We start from the raw sequence: 13,743 nt of genomic DNA, 5'->3' as shown, positions 1-13,743 counted from the left end.
TTTACACAAATCTGTACGTGAATTGCACTCTTGCCTTTCAAATGACTTTAAAATACCTTAATAGATACACAATAACAAGGATTTAGTATTATTTTATAGTAACATGGCACAGAACTTAAGTAGCAAAGTTTCTGTGTTCTGGGCTTTATGAATATGGAGAAGTATTTTCCTGTTCCTGTATCGACAATGTAGTTCTGCTGTTTAAGCTCTGTCTGAAAAAGCTCTGTAGTGCCATTATCCTGACAGAAAAATTCTTCCTCCTCTGAATGTGCCCTTTCCCTCTCATACAGAAGGCACAGCACAACTGTGCTCATGGAGCTACAGAGCAGAGACTCATTCAGTGCAGAGCATGAGTCTCATCCTTGTGCTATTTCTGTGTATCGGTGCATTGTCATGTTCTCATTGAAAATCACATTTTTTAAAATATATATCAACCCCCATGAATTTTCCAGGATACCCTCATGCTGATACTGGTCATTACATTATTTATGCTAATGAGAGGAATCAATTGGTGGTTTTAAGTTTTGACATTACACATTGACTTTACACTCTCAAATAAAAGGACACCTGGGGCTCACTCTCCTCGTGCATCAGAGGAGGTGCATGAGGTGAATCAATGTGTCTCTCCTGAGTATTGGGAAAAAAGGCAGATGAACATATGTATAACTACAGAGCTCCAGCAGAATTCTCTAATTTCTTTATAGCTCTGTCTCTAGTTCATTACCATGAAAGTAAACACAAGAAAACTTAAATGTTACTACAGTACTCATCTGGAATAAGTAGTGCAATTTTGGGGAGGAAATAAAAAGATTCATTTATACCAGATGAAAAGAGTTACTTTTGGAAGTTCAGAAGACTGGAAAGCCTGTCTTAAAAGTGGAGACTAAGGGACTGGACTTGTTTATCTTGGCAAACAAAGGCTGGGACAAGGCTCTCTTTGATCTGTAAAATGGGGCCAAGATGAGAAGAAGAACTCCTTAAACAACTAAGCATCAAAGAGGTGAAAGAAGTGGGGAAACTCATGTGGTCCCACTTACATGACTGTGACAAATAATAATTTTGTGCTGCTTCTGCCTCACTTGAGGAAGGGAGGTTGCAGAATAGCTTCCCACAGGTCAATGCGGGCTGGATGGGGAAGGAGGGGAGCTGCTGAAGGGGACTGCACATCAGCGAGTTTGCAGTAGCAAGGGATAGACTCTGGGAGTCAGGAAAATCTTTCAGATCTGGTAGTGGATAACTGCCTAAGTACAGGAAAAGATGTTTAATGTGGCCTGCCCTCCTTGCAGACAGCAAAAGGAAAGAGATCTGAAAGAAAAATGGCTCCCTAAAATGGCTTTTTAACTTCTGGTACTTTAACATTGGCCAGTCATATGCTGGAGACTCTCTTCCTGACCATAGTCCTTGCAGCATTTTTAGAAAGAACTTTTCCTTTTATTAGTGACTGCCCAGGCACTTGGAAATGGCAGTTTCCATTCACAGAGTCATTCTCAGTTTTACATGAGTCTGTGATAGTGGCTCGGAAGCTGGAAGACTTTGAATCTAGAGAAGCCTGACTAACAGCAACGCTGCCTGCACTCTTAGAGGAGTAAGTGTAAACCATTTTGAGAAAGGCAGATTTTGTGTTTGTTTCTTGCTTGTAAATGATGATATAGCATTTTGGAAGAAAAGTGCAGCAGAGGATTCCATAATTAGATATTAAAACAACAATGATTTCCACTGCTGGCAAGTATTTGCCAAATGTGGTTGCGTAGACAGGGATAAATACGATCCATGCTATAAAGTAAATTAGCATGCCAAAAGTGATGAATTTAGCTTCATTGTAATTCTCTGGCAACTTCCTACCTTTAAAGGCAAATATGAAGCAAATAAATGCTAGGGCAGCGATGTAGCCCAACATAATCCCAAAAGCTACAATAGATCCCTCATTGCATTCCAGAATTATTGCTCTTGGGATTGAGAAATTTTGATTTACAAAAGGTGTCCTAAATATTAGCCAGAAGGTGCAAATGATAACTTGAATTCCAGTGCAAGTGACCACAGTGGGAATAGGTTTATACATGCATTTCAGGAAATTTTGAAGCTTGGGATCAAAGCTGAAAGCTAGTAAAATTTTTAGTGACTTTATTAAAATGCATGAAATGCAGAGTGTAAAACTTATACCAAAGAGTGCTTGCCTAGTTTTACATTTGAATTCTGTGGGTATATCTATGAAGAAGACAGTGCTTAAAAAAATTAAGAAGTGGCTGAAGAGAATAATATAGCAGACAGTCAGACCACCAGACGCCTTTACTACTGGTGTGTCCAAGTTTTTGGTAAATATTACACAAATGGACAAGACCAACACAACCCCAAAAGCAGAGAGGAGGAGGAGGAAGATAGCAAACCAGTCAGTCCAGGCAAGGAAATAGATTGTCTTCCTGTAGCATGTGCTGCTGTTGACGGGAGCCCAGTAGGTTTTGTTGTTACATCGGTAGCAGTAATCCATATCTGGAAGCAGAAAAAAGGGAAGATATCTTAGAACCCTAAAGTGAATAAACTGCAAAGCGGATTGTAGGGATTTGAGATACAGGAGCAACGTGGGAAAGGATGCTAAAGGGAAAAGATGGGTCTGCCTGGCTCTGAGTCCGGCTGTCGCTGTCCAGGGGGAGGAGCTGCAGGGCTGCGGTGGCTGCGGTGGCGCAGGCACAAGGAGCCAAGCACAAATGCCTGGAGCTCCCTGCCTTGCCTGCAGACAGGGGCGGGGAGGGAAAACGACCAGGCTTCTAAAACTGTCTTGCTCATCACTGACCAGTGAAAAGTGACCAGTGAAACTTTTATTGAAAACTGAACAATGACTCTAGAGGGATCAATTCTCTTGCAAAAATTTGAATTGCTTTTCTTTCATTTGCCTATTTTAACAAGAAAACACCATAATATTCTCTTTACAGATAGCTTTTAAAATAGAACAGTAAGAACAAATATTGCTTTAGATAATGATTTGAAAGGTACTTTTGCTTTGCAATTCCTATTTTCTGATATGGATAAAATTTCACAATTATTTGAATAAGCAGATAAAATTTACTTTTCTTCTGCTCTCAGGATATTAAAATACATGCTACCTTAATTTTCTTAATTCCATCTCTCTTCTCCATATTTAATTTTCACCTTTAAAAGATTTTGCTTAAACCAGTGGTAAAGTATACATCAGATTTGATACTAGAAAATATTGCTGTACAATTCTATCAAATTACACAGTACTCTGTGGTAAGACACAAAATGTGCTGCTAAGTAAATTACATAACCTTGAACTTAATAGATTCATAGGCTTCCAACCTTTTGGGTTGGAAAGGACTTTCAAAGACCATCTATTCCCATTCCTGCACCAGGGGCAGGGACACCTTTCACTACACCAGGTTGCTCAGAGCTCTGTCAAACCTGGCCTTGAACACTTCCAAGAATGGGGCAACCACAACAACTTCTCTGGACAACCAGTGCCTCACCACCCTCAAAGTCAAGAAATTGCTCCTGACTAGACTGAATGTACTAAGGGAAGACAGGGAGGAAAGGCTCTACTTAATGAGAGTAAATCTCACTGATAAATCAGCCAGAATTTCCATCCTAGCAAAGGATAATGCTAGTCAGCTGGACAATCTAATTACTTTAGACTTGGCCTTTAAAAAAGCATTTATACCAAGTTTTACAGGACAGTGATCATAAATAAATATTTAAATCCCATTCAAAAATTTAACCCAAGGTTCTCAAGGCACATTATATCCAAGCAAAACAATTGCATTGATGTAGAAATAAGCCTTTATTTGGATAATACTATTTTTTTACCTGTTTGGTTGCTGTAATGGTTTTCTGGGCAGTAAATACACTCATAGCAGCATGTGTGTGGACTTTCTGTAACCTTTTTCACCTGGCCTGGACTGCAGGGCTGGGAGCATGTTGACTGAACCTTCTGCAGTGTGCAGAGGGCAAAAAAAAAGAGATCATCATCTTAGGTACAGCTAATTATAAGGGAACATTAATAGAAACCTCCAGGATTTTTGCAGGTTTTTTTTTTTTATCATACATATTTTAATGAAATCTGAAAATCTGAAAATTATGTTGAAAAACAGACATTGCAGGGTCCATGTTTGTTGTATTTTCTCCACACAGTCAATGAGTAATGGGGCATTATTTACCTGATAATTTTATTTTTGGGCCCTGAATGCTAATTTCTGGATTTGTGTATACCTTTAAAATCAAGATCAAAGTCTTTCTTTCAGCTTTGAACTTGCATTTAGGCTACAGAGGATCGCCTTCAAAGAATGCACAGAAGCATCTGAAGGGAAATTTGAGTGAACTGCCTCAAAAATGAGATCCTGATATTCTGCTCAGCTGATCAGAGCCCAGAAGGGACACCTTGGCTGGAAGGAGATGCTTTGGAGGGTGCTCTGTACTGCAGCTCTGACACTCCTGACCCTCGCCAGTTTGTCCCTGAGTCATGAAGCTCCACTCCTGGGTCTGTGATCAGGGCCTTCTCTTGAGGTCTCCCTTCATGTCCTCCTTCCAAAGACATTTTTTTTGGTCAAATTATCTGTCCTGAGGCACACTGCAATCTCATCTCCTTCTAAGATGACGTTTTACAAGGAGGTGGAGACATTCCTTGCACCACAAAGAGGGACAAGGTTTGAGGTTTCCTTCTCTACTCAGCTAAGTTCACATGTGGAGACCAGAATCCAGCTCACCTAGTTAGCAGCCTCTCCCTGTCCCATTAGTGGGGAATGCCTTGCAGCACAGAGCTGTGCCATGAACTCAGACATCCACCCATGCACAGAGGACAGATTGTCCAGCTGGAACTGGCCAGGGCCACCCGCTAGTCCTGTCTACACCAGTGCTGGGGCTCCAGGTGGCAACACCTACTCATGTTACTGACCCCAGCTCTAATAAACAACAAAACTTTTTTTTTTTAAACAATGAAATCAACACATCTGAATCTTCATGTTTAAAAAAAAGATGTGGTATGTAAGTGAGAGCTTTTTTATATAACATCATTTTTTATTTTAAAATCTCTTTGTAAGATTCTGTAATATCGTCCTTAGGACAGACCTAACATTCTAGGAGAAATAAATAAATAGGTTTTGTATCACTGAGCCTGCTCATAGGCTAACATGCATCTCAGGGTGCATGAAAGGGGTTGAATAAACTCAGAAAGGTTTCTTTGCTCTAAGACAAAAACATTAAATCACACAAGAGATTTCTAGCTGGCACATGTTCAGTAGCAAGTGCTGCAGGGAGAAAAAAACTGTCTTAAAATAAATTTCACACGTTATGTCAACAAATTAAAAGTTACCTTTAAAGCCAGAAAATCTTTTTTTTTCTCTTCATCCTCAAAGATAAAGCCACCTTTCTCTGCATTGTATTCTGCCATAGTGGTGATTTCCATGTGGCCATCAATTTCTTTCCAAAGGAGGACATCATAACTGGTGCTCATATCGCCATTGGAGTCAAATTTGACTTCCTTATCACCATCAATGACTACAACTCTTTTAAGTTCTTCAAGGAGCTGCACATAAGTTTAAGGAATGATAACATACACCAGTATCATGTCAGTGTGACAACCTGAGTAGTTTAGCACACGTATGATAATATCAAGTTAAAAAGAAATGCTTTTACGACAAAGGAAAATATTAAAATTTGAATTCATTTTTTTTATGGAGTTATATTATACAGACAATCATGCTGGCCATAAAAATCTATCACTAAAAAGAATCATAATTTCATAAAATCATAATCATAGTATTTTTTTCCAGCCTTGAAAATTTTTGTGTAATATTCAGAACAAATATTTTTGCTTGCATAAACTAAGAATCTTTTGGCCCTCCCCTTCTTGTAAAGACCAGTGGTGAGCAGTGCTCCTGTTGTTACTTTACTGTCAGCAGAGTCAATCTGGGCAACATTTGCTTCCAGAGTAAATTCTCCCAGCATGACTGGGAGTATCTAGCACTGTTCCCAGCTAGATACTTTCAGTGACTCAGACTGAAATTTTGTATGGCAAGGTGAGACTCAGAACTGTTAATAATCAATGAACAATATATATGCTTTGTCAAGGCAACTGTCCAGCTTCATATTGCAATCCATTCTGTTCAAGAGGGGAAAAACTTCTGCCTCCCTCATCACAAACAGACAGCTGAAACAGGTCTGTGTGAGTCTAGAGAAGGACAGGTTAAGGCACACTATATATCTCCACTCCTAGCTCATGGGGAGATCATTGAAGTACTCCCATTAGCTGCCATGGCTCTTAACTGAAGCAAAAGCTTTATTATTTTGAAGGCCTAGTCATTTTTTTGGCAACAGTAATTAACTGACAAGAAAAAAATTTAATGTTTGGTGAAACTGAGTTCAACTGCATTTGAAAATCGTGCTGTTACATGGGTCCATTTGTGATATTCATAGCATTTAACAAATATGCTGACATGTATACTACCTCAATAGGCTTTGTCAAATGTATGTAATACATCTAGTAACACATACTCATCTAGTGTATATAATATGCCATCTTGTCATGTATAATGTAATTTTATTGGGCATTTATAATTTATAATATAAATTTTATAATAATATATAAATATATAAATATATAATATATATAATATATATTTATTTATATATTAAAATATATTTATAATACATAAATCTTTATAATAACTTATGAAGAACCCGTGTGTTTCTAATCAATTTGATTGGTGCATTTTATTTGGATGCTGCATAGTTTTCTGGAACTGAGTAGGGTTTTTTCATTCTATATGCTCAGATTAGTAATTTAATTTTTCTGTTCTCCACTTTTTCAATTTGTCTAACAATAGAACACCAGAGCTTTTTGAATATATCTTGAGCTTCAGACAGAAGGGGCTAATATTTAGCAACCTCTTGGTGCAACTGGTTTTTAGTATTTTTTGCAAAGTCTGTAATAACAATCATTTTATTGTTTCTCTGTATTTGGAGATGTATGATATGGATTATTTAGATCCTAAGAGTTTTCTGTACATATATGTCTTCTTTCCTAGAGGGTTGAATTTTCATGTAGAAGAAACATGTTATGAAAACATCATAGGGGAAATAATTATCTCTCAGTTCTCTTCATGAGTGCTTAACAACTTAAAAGGAGTTAATTTGAATGGCTTGGCTTTTAGTCCATTTATGGTGTAAATGTAGCTCCATAAAGCTGCATTCCTGCTAAACAGCCTTGAATTTGTCCTATTAGTGTTTACTAATTCGTGTAATTAGTCTGATTGTTACTGGGTTATTAGTTAGTTGGTTTTTATTTCAAATCCCATATCTTGGTTTGACCTATCCTGACCTAGGGTAAGAGGTCAGGGCAAATCAGAGTGCTTCAGAGGTTGTTTGACTTTTAAGTGAATATTTGTTTAATCTTCTGAGTAAAAGTGTGTAAAAGTGAATAGTCCTGAGCAGGTTCTTGGGTAAAAGGTCAGGTCAGGTTTACTTGTCTGATTTTTCCTCTTCTTTTCCCACCCAGTAGTGTGATAACAAATACCTCACCCCTCTTAAAGATTATGTCTTTATATATAAGTCAAGATCAGATAGAGGTACAATGTATTGCATTTTCAGTTTCAGGTAGAGGCTCATTATGGAGGATAATACTTGAATTAAGACAAAACAGATACAGTGGTGAGAGAAAGGAGAGAGGAAAATTGTAACTCTTTGGTGGATGCTCCTATCCTGCAGTATCCCCATCACTCAAGAGCACTCACGATATGTATCACGGTGGTTTGTAGCAATGGGACCAACCACTATAGTCAAATAGCTGATAAGAAGTAATTTGGTAAAAGGACCAAGTTTTTATCTCCAGGAATATAGTGGCAAAAATGCAATGAAACCTAGGCAGAGAGAATGAGACCTGTAAGAATTAGCATCATACCTCCCAGGGAGTGAAGGCAGATGGATCCTTGCAGTCTCTGTCTTTGCATTGCCCTTTAATGGCATGAGCTATAGCATAGACTGCAAGCATAGTACTATGGATAAATCCTGGTTCAACATTAGCATTCAAAAAATCATCTCTCCAGATCTGAGGCTTACTCCCATCATTTTCCAATAGATTATCCTGGGACTGGTTTGCAATGCATGTTTGAAAGTCATGAAATTCCAGGTGTGCACAGACTGACAAAAGCATCATATATTCACGTAAAAACTTGTTGTTTTCAGTGGGCTTTTTATGAAGGTTTCTCAAAAACTCTTGGAATGAGGAGATGTCTCCATTTTTAAATCCAAATCCCACAACGGTTCCCAGCTGTCTGATATTGGGAATTGTACTGATCTTGACTGCAGCTGACCAGTTATCACTTGCAATCCAGATTTTATTAACGTTCCTCTCAATTGCCTTCTTGAATAGTTTGAGCACATGAAACTGTCTCATAAAGACAACAATAACATTTACTCTTTTTTCCTTGACAATCTTCTCAATTGCTTGATCAACTTTGGTGTGAAAGGTGCTGTCAGAGAGATAGGCTGGCAGCATCTCTTTAAAAGCTATGCAAACGTTGTTTGCCATGGCCTGGACCCCAAAGCTCTCCAGAGCGAACCGCCCATTGTCATCATCAGTGGCTATTACTCCAATCCAGTTCCACCCAGATTCACAGATCAAGTGAGTCATTGCTCTTGTCTGGTGAAAATCACTGGGGATAGTCCTGAAGAAAGAAGGAAACCTGATTTTGTCACTGAGGATTTCAGCTGATGATGCAGGACTGACCTAGGAAGAGTGAACAATTTAGTTACAGATATGTTCTCCTCCAAAGGATGCCAAGAGTTCCAAAGTTGCCATGATTGCTCTTTCTTCCCACCTGACCCAGGCTCCCTCCTCCTGTGAATGAGCATCTACAAGCTGCAGCTAAAGGGGGCAGGTTCTCTCTCCCTGCTCTTAGGATGCAGACTTGTGCCCAGCACTAGTTACACTTTTTCCCTTCCACATAATTCAGTGAAGGCTGAGAGCAAAATCTTTCAAAATAGATATGACAGTAATGATGATATAAAGATTTTGTTTTACTCTGTTCAGATACCATCAATATGCTCTTCAAAACAATATTTTAAATATTGGCTATTTTTTGAGTTTCTTTTCAAATTGCTAGTACTCTTATATTTTGTAGTATTTTCCTATCACTGAGTGCTTTAGTATGGTATACACACACACACACACACACACACACACACATATTTTCTCCCCAATATTTAACTATTATATTTCAAAAGGATCATTAAATAGGTTGGAAGAACCTCACAGACAAACAAACAGTAACCAATAATACAAAACGTTATAATTTTTTCATGCAAAAGATTTATTATCTTTTTCTTGTGAATGTAGCTGGAAAAACAAAAAAAGAACATTGCTATTTAAATCTCTCCAGTTTTAATCCTTTCTTATTTTTTTGTTGGAACTTTTTTTTCCCCTATATTTCTTGACAGTTCTTAAAAAGTAAATTTAAGCTTTCCAAAACAAGAGTCACCTGTCTGGAGGGGATACCAAAATCTTATGTGTCAGAACACTACAGATGCTATTGATAAGAAAAATCTGTGGATTCCCATTTTCCATCTACGCTCTACTGCAGATTTTTTTAGTCACTTGCCTTTTGATTATGTTCAAGTGTGGCACTTTAGTTTTCATACTCACTACAGTTCCTGTGGTGGCGTTGGAGGTCAGAATTACTTCCTACCGTTGCAGAGGAGAAGATTCAGTTAGAAGTTATCTTTAGTTCAGATTTTATGTCTTTTCCACTTATTTGGTTAATTTATATCTATTGACAAAACCAAAGTGCAAGACAGGATGGTGTGGAAGTGGATCTGTTTCTTCCTTCTTAATCCTGACCTTGACCCCAATTTTTTTACAAAGGTGACAGTAAAAAGGTTAGCACAGCCTAAGCACAAATGTGGGACTCTACTAGTCCTAGAGAGGTCAGAAATAGAAAAGAATGTTTTGGGAAGGACTAGTGTGGATCTAAACTGTTGTACTCTTTCACTTCTACAATTGTTTGAAGAGTACTAGGAGAAAATCTTTGTTTTAGAGCAATCTTCCTCACTTCCCTGTCCATAATTTTTACTGATTTCAAATTTAATTTCTCTTGGGCTGGAGAGAATTCCTGAATTTCTGGACAGATCAGATCTGATCTGGTCTCTTTTTTTTTTTTTTTTTTCAGCTTGAGATTGAGTATTATCATATTCACCACCAGGCAAAGTGTTCATGTCAGCTGTAACTGTGCTGCCTGAACAACGTCCTTGAGTATCATCCAAGGTACATTGGAGAAACCAGGACTGACCAAAGGCACTGCCAGACTGACAAGAGCCCAGCATGAGCCTGGAAAAACACTTGGATAAATGTGCCTTGGGTATATAAAATATCCCTTACTGCCTTTGTTGGGGTAAGTGAATCAAGACCTCCACTTGGAGCTGAAGCCCACCCGTCCTGATGTCCTTAGGATAAACCAAATCCTGCCCTGCAGTAAATATGTGGCTTTTGCAAGTCCTGTGATTAGAGCCTTAATTCTTGGCATGGTAAATCTGACCCTCTGTCCAAAATAAAATAGTTGCCTCAAACCTACCTGTGGGATCAATTGCAAAGCCAACAGCCTTGACACTGCCATCGACACCTCTGAGTAGCTGGCTCCAATGACTGCCTTGACTCTTGGGATGTAGTCTGAGTAGTTGCACTTGAACTCCACGGCATCCTCAGAAGAATTGAATTTAGACAGAAATCTCAGGGCAGACGCCATGGCTTTTGTAACTTCTGCACACGTGTCGTAGATTTCATAGCCCAGGGTAACTCCAGACAACAGCGTCGAGTTGTTGATGGTTTCAATAGCGTGTATCATTGCAAGTGTTTGAAGAAAAACTTGAATTTCAAAGCTGTCAGAGAAATATAGGTGGTGTTTTTAGAAAAACTTTGTTGGAAGCAAGGGTGAAGCAAAGTCTGTTTTGAGCATATCCCTTAGAATTTTACAACTGCTGAAAAGAACTGATGGGTAGTAAGTTTTGTGTGTTTTGCTTGGGTTTAGTGCACAAAAGATTAAAAACCATTTTTTCTCATTTAACAGGAGAATAAGTAAAATAAACACAAAGCTGAAAATATACTCGAATAAAAGTGTTTTTCTGGAAAAGAAAAAGGTACTAAAAGTTTAACTTTCATGATATATGAAAATTTGCAAGTGATATCTTCAGGAAGCATCTGTCAAAGTCAGCGAAGATATTCTAGTTTACTATACCTGCCCACTAAGTTTTTTAAAAATGTATTTATTTTCACCAAAGGCATGAAGAAAAGAAAAGGAAGTACTAAATATTTCAGAATAGAAGAAAATATTTCAGAGGTCAAGGTCTGCAGTGGTTGCATTGATGTTTCTAACATACTCTTCAGACCTGATGAAGTTAGCCCAGATATTTCCCCTGATCTCCAGTGGATGTTATAATAGGTGATTAATCAAAACTGAGATAGCACAAAATGTCTACAATATGACAAACTCTCCTCTCAGGCAAATTTCTCTAAAGATTACAAATCTTGTGATCTAAATTTAATTTCAGATGGACTGGAGATAATTTATGTCTCCATAGAAAAATAATGGAAGACAGACAGAATTATCAACTTACTCAACATTTTGACATAAATCCAGATGGATACCTGCATGCCTAGCTAATTATTAGATTCAGATGTGGGAATTGTAAAATTTGTAAAATTCAAATAAAATTTGTGGATTTGCACCTATATTTTAATTTTAAAAAATGCATGTTTGGAATTCCTGGTCTTAGGAAATATTTATTTTGTACTTAAAATAAAATTCTTCACCAGGTTTCCTTTTTATATATTCCAGAAAAATGGACGTTTCAAGCACAGTAGGATTTGGAGGCAACAGAATAAATATTCTGATGCAAAGAATGCATGCATGACAAGGTGTTTATATGTAGGCTACCATATAATATAAAGCCACAATTATACTATAAGTGTAATAATTATGGTAATTTAAAAAATAACTACAGTCTCACCAGCAAGGTACTATAATAGATTATAACTGAGCTGCCCAAGAGATGGGAGGCAGACTTTCCTATGGGCTTGGGAAAAATGGAATAGTCTGCCTGTGTCCAGATCATGTAGGTTCAGCTTCATAAAAACTAATTAATAGATGCCCAGCTGAGTCTGTCAGACCTATAGCAAACTAGCTATATGGAATATATATACATGGAAATCAGATGATAATACAAACATCCAAGGCTATTTGATTACCTGTGAAGATTGAAATAGGATCAAAATGCTCATTCCCTTCCTCAGTAAACTGCAGTATTTTTTATTGTAACTTGGCCATATTTTGTCATCCTGTATTAATTTACATGAAATTTATGTGATGTCCAAGGAATTTTTAAATTCTAAGCAAAGCAAAAGAACCAGAATTTGTTGACCTTAACATAAGAGTTACATGTCCAGTGTCAGTGCTCTCTTCTTTGCTGTATTTTTAATTTCCAGTATTACTCACCCAGCACAATTCTGAATTACTGGCTTGATGGGATCTTCTTCTGGATGCAGCATTTCACTGTGAACTGCAAACAAGCCTCCAATAATGATGTCCCCTGGAGAACTGGCACCCACAAAGTCCTCAGCATTCTGGCAGGAGAAAGCGATGTCGGTGCCGACCACGAAGCAGGGGATCAAAAAGATAACAAATGCCATGTGTCCCAGCTTTGAATCAATCGGTCTGCAGTGCCAGCAAGGGCCCTTGTGTCATCTGTAAAGAGCAGCAAAGCACAAAGGCTGCACTCAAAAGCTGGTCACACCTCATAAGGTGCTTGTATTTGTCTCACTGGACAAGGCTTTTTTATTGAAGGTACTAAAGCAGTGCCGTCAAATAAAATGTGAGGGTGCAGTGGTGTGAGAGTGGAGAGGGAGGGAGAAAGATAAATGTGTTTAAAAGGAAGTGCTGGACATTAAATCTCTCATGTTGTGTTCAAAGTTTCTGATATCTTATCTGAAACACGTGGCAAATATTTTGGTATAAATTTAGGCTTGTTTTGAATTCCTTCCAGCTGAGTGCAGTGTGCAAAGAAGTAATTATATAATATGGTAGTAGTGATACTGCTGTGACCATGTTTTAAGAGCCTGGTCTGAAAATGCTAAAATAAAAAAAAACCCTGTCACAATGTGCTTTATATCAGACTCTGGTTCAAAAATCCCAACCCCAAACTACCAAAAGACTGCTTTTCTCTCAAACCCTTATATGTTTTTAAATCCTTGTATAAAAATCATTTGGATAAGTTAATCTTCATGGTTCTGAGGTACATGTCTTAGGGACTTCAGTGGGTTTTGGATCAGGTTCCATATTAACAAACCAGGCCAAGTCTGCCGCTGGTTAATGTGATAAACACAGAACAGTGGGAATCAATAACATTAGTCCCAGTTTTTGCTTTCCTCCCTGTCTGACTGAGGACACCAGTGCACGAACAGCAGCTCCTGTGCTGTGGGAGGAATGGGAAGTGGCTGTTCTCACCATCACTGCTCCCCTCAGACCCACAGGAATCAGATGCTGTGACAGAAGGAAACTCAGGGAAAAGAGAAGCAGAAACTGGACTCTCAGTTTTCATAAACCCCAATCTTAAACATCAAAGTGAACCTCCTTAGGACAGAAACGTGACTTATGCTAATAAGTTAATTCATGTGAGGGACACAGATCTGATCTCTGGTCTGATCTGATCTCTGTTTCTGACATTGGTTTATTTCCTGTTTTCTTTTAATGG

The 13,743-nt window shown here is 38.1% G+C and overlaps 1 protein-coding gene across 1 annotated transcript; it reads right to left on the bottom strand.

The window, feature by feature from the left end:
• Window positions 1-1,366: 1,366 nt before the first annotated feature.
• On the bottom strand, window positions 1,367-12,682 carry GPRC6A (G protein-coupled receptor class C group 6 member A). The gene is made up of 6 exons (XM_071429417.1): window positions 12,489-12,682; window positions 10,572-10,875; window positions 7,904-8,731; window positions 5,318-5,530; window positions 3,817-3,940; window positions 1,367-2,487 (listed from the first exon to the last, which is right to left on the bottom strand). The coding sequence occupies exons 1-6, from the start codon at window positions 12,680-12,682 to the stop codon at window positions 1,367-1,369; spliced, it is 2,784 nt and encodes a 927-aa protein (XP_071285518.1).
• Window positions 12,683-13,743: the final 1,061 nt, after the last annotated feature.

The sequence above is a fragment of the Agelaius tricolor genome, unplaced genomic scaffold (genome assembly GCF_023055355.1).
Source record: "Agelaius tricolor isolate 1412-34295 unplaced genomic scaffold, bAgeTri1.0.p SCAF_1, whole genome shotgun sequence".
Lineage (NCBI taxonomy): Eukaryota > Metazoa > Chordata > Aves > Passeriformes > Icteridae > Agelaius > Agelaius tricolor.
This window is presented reverse-complemented; position numbering and strand designations above follow the sequence as displayed.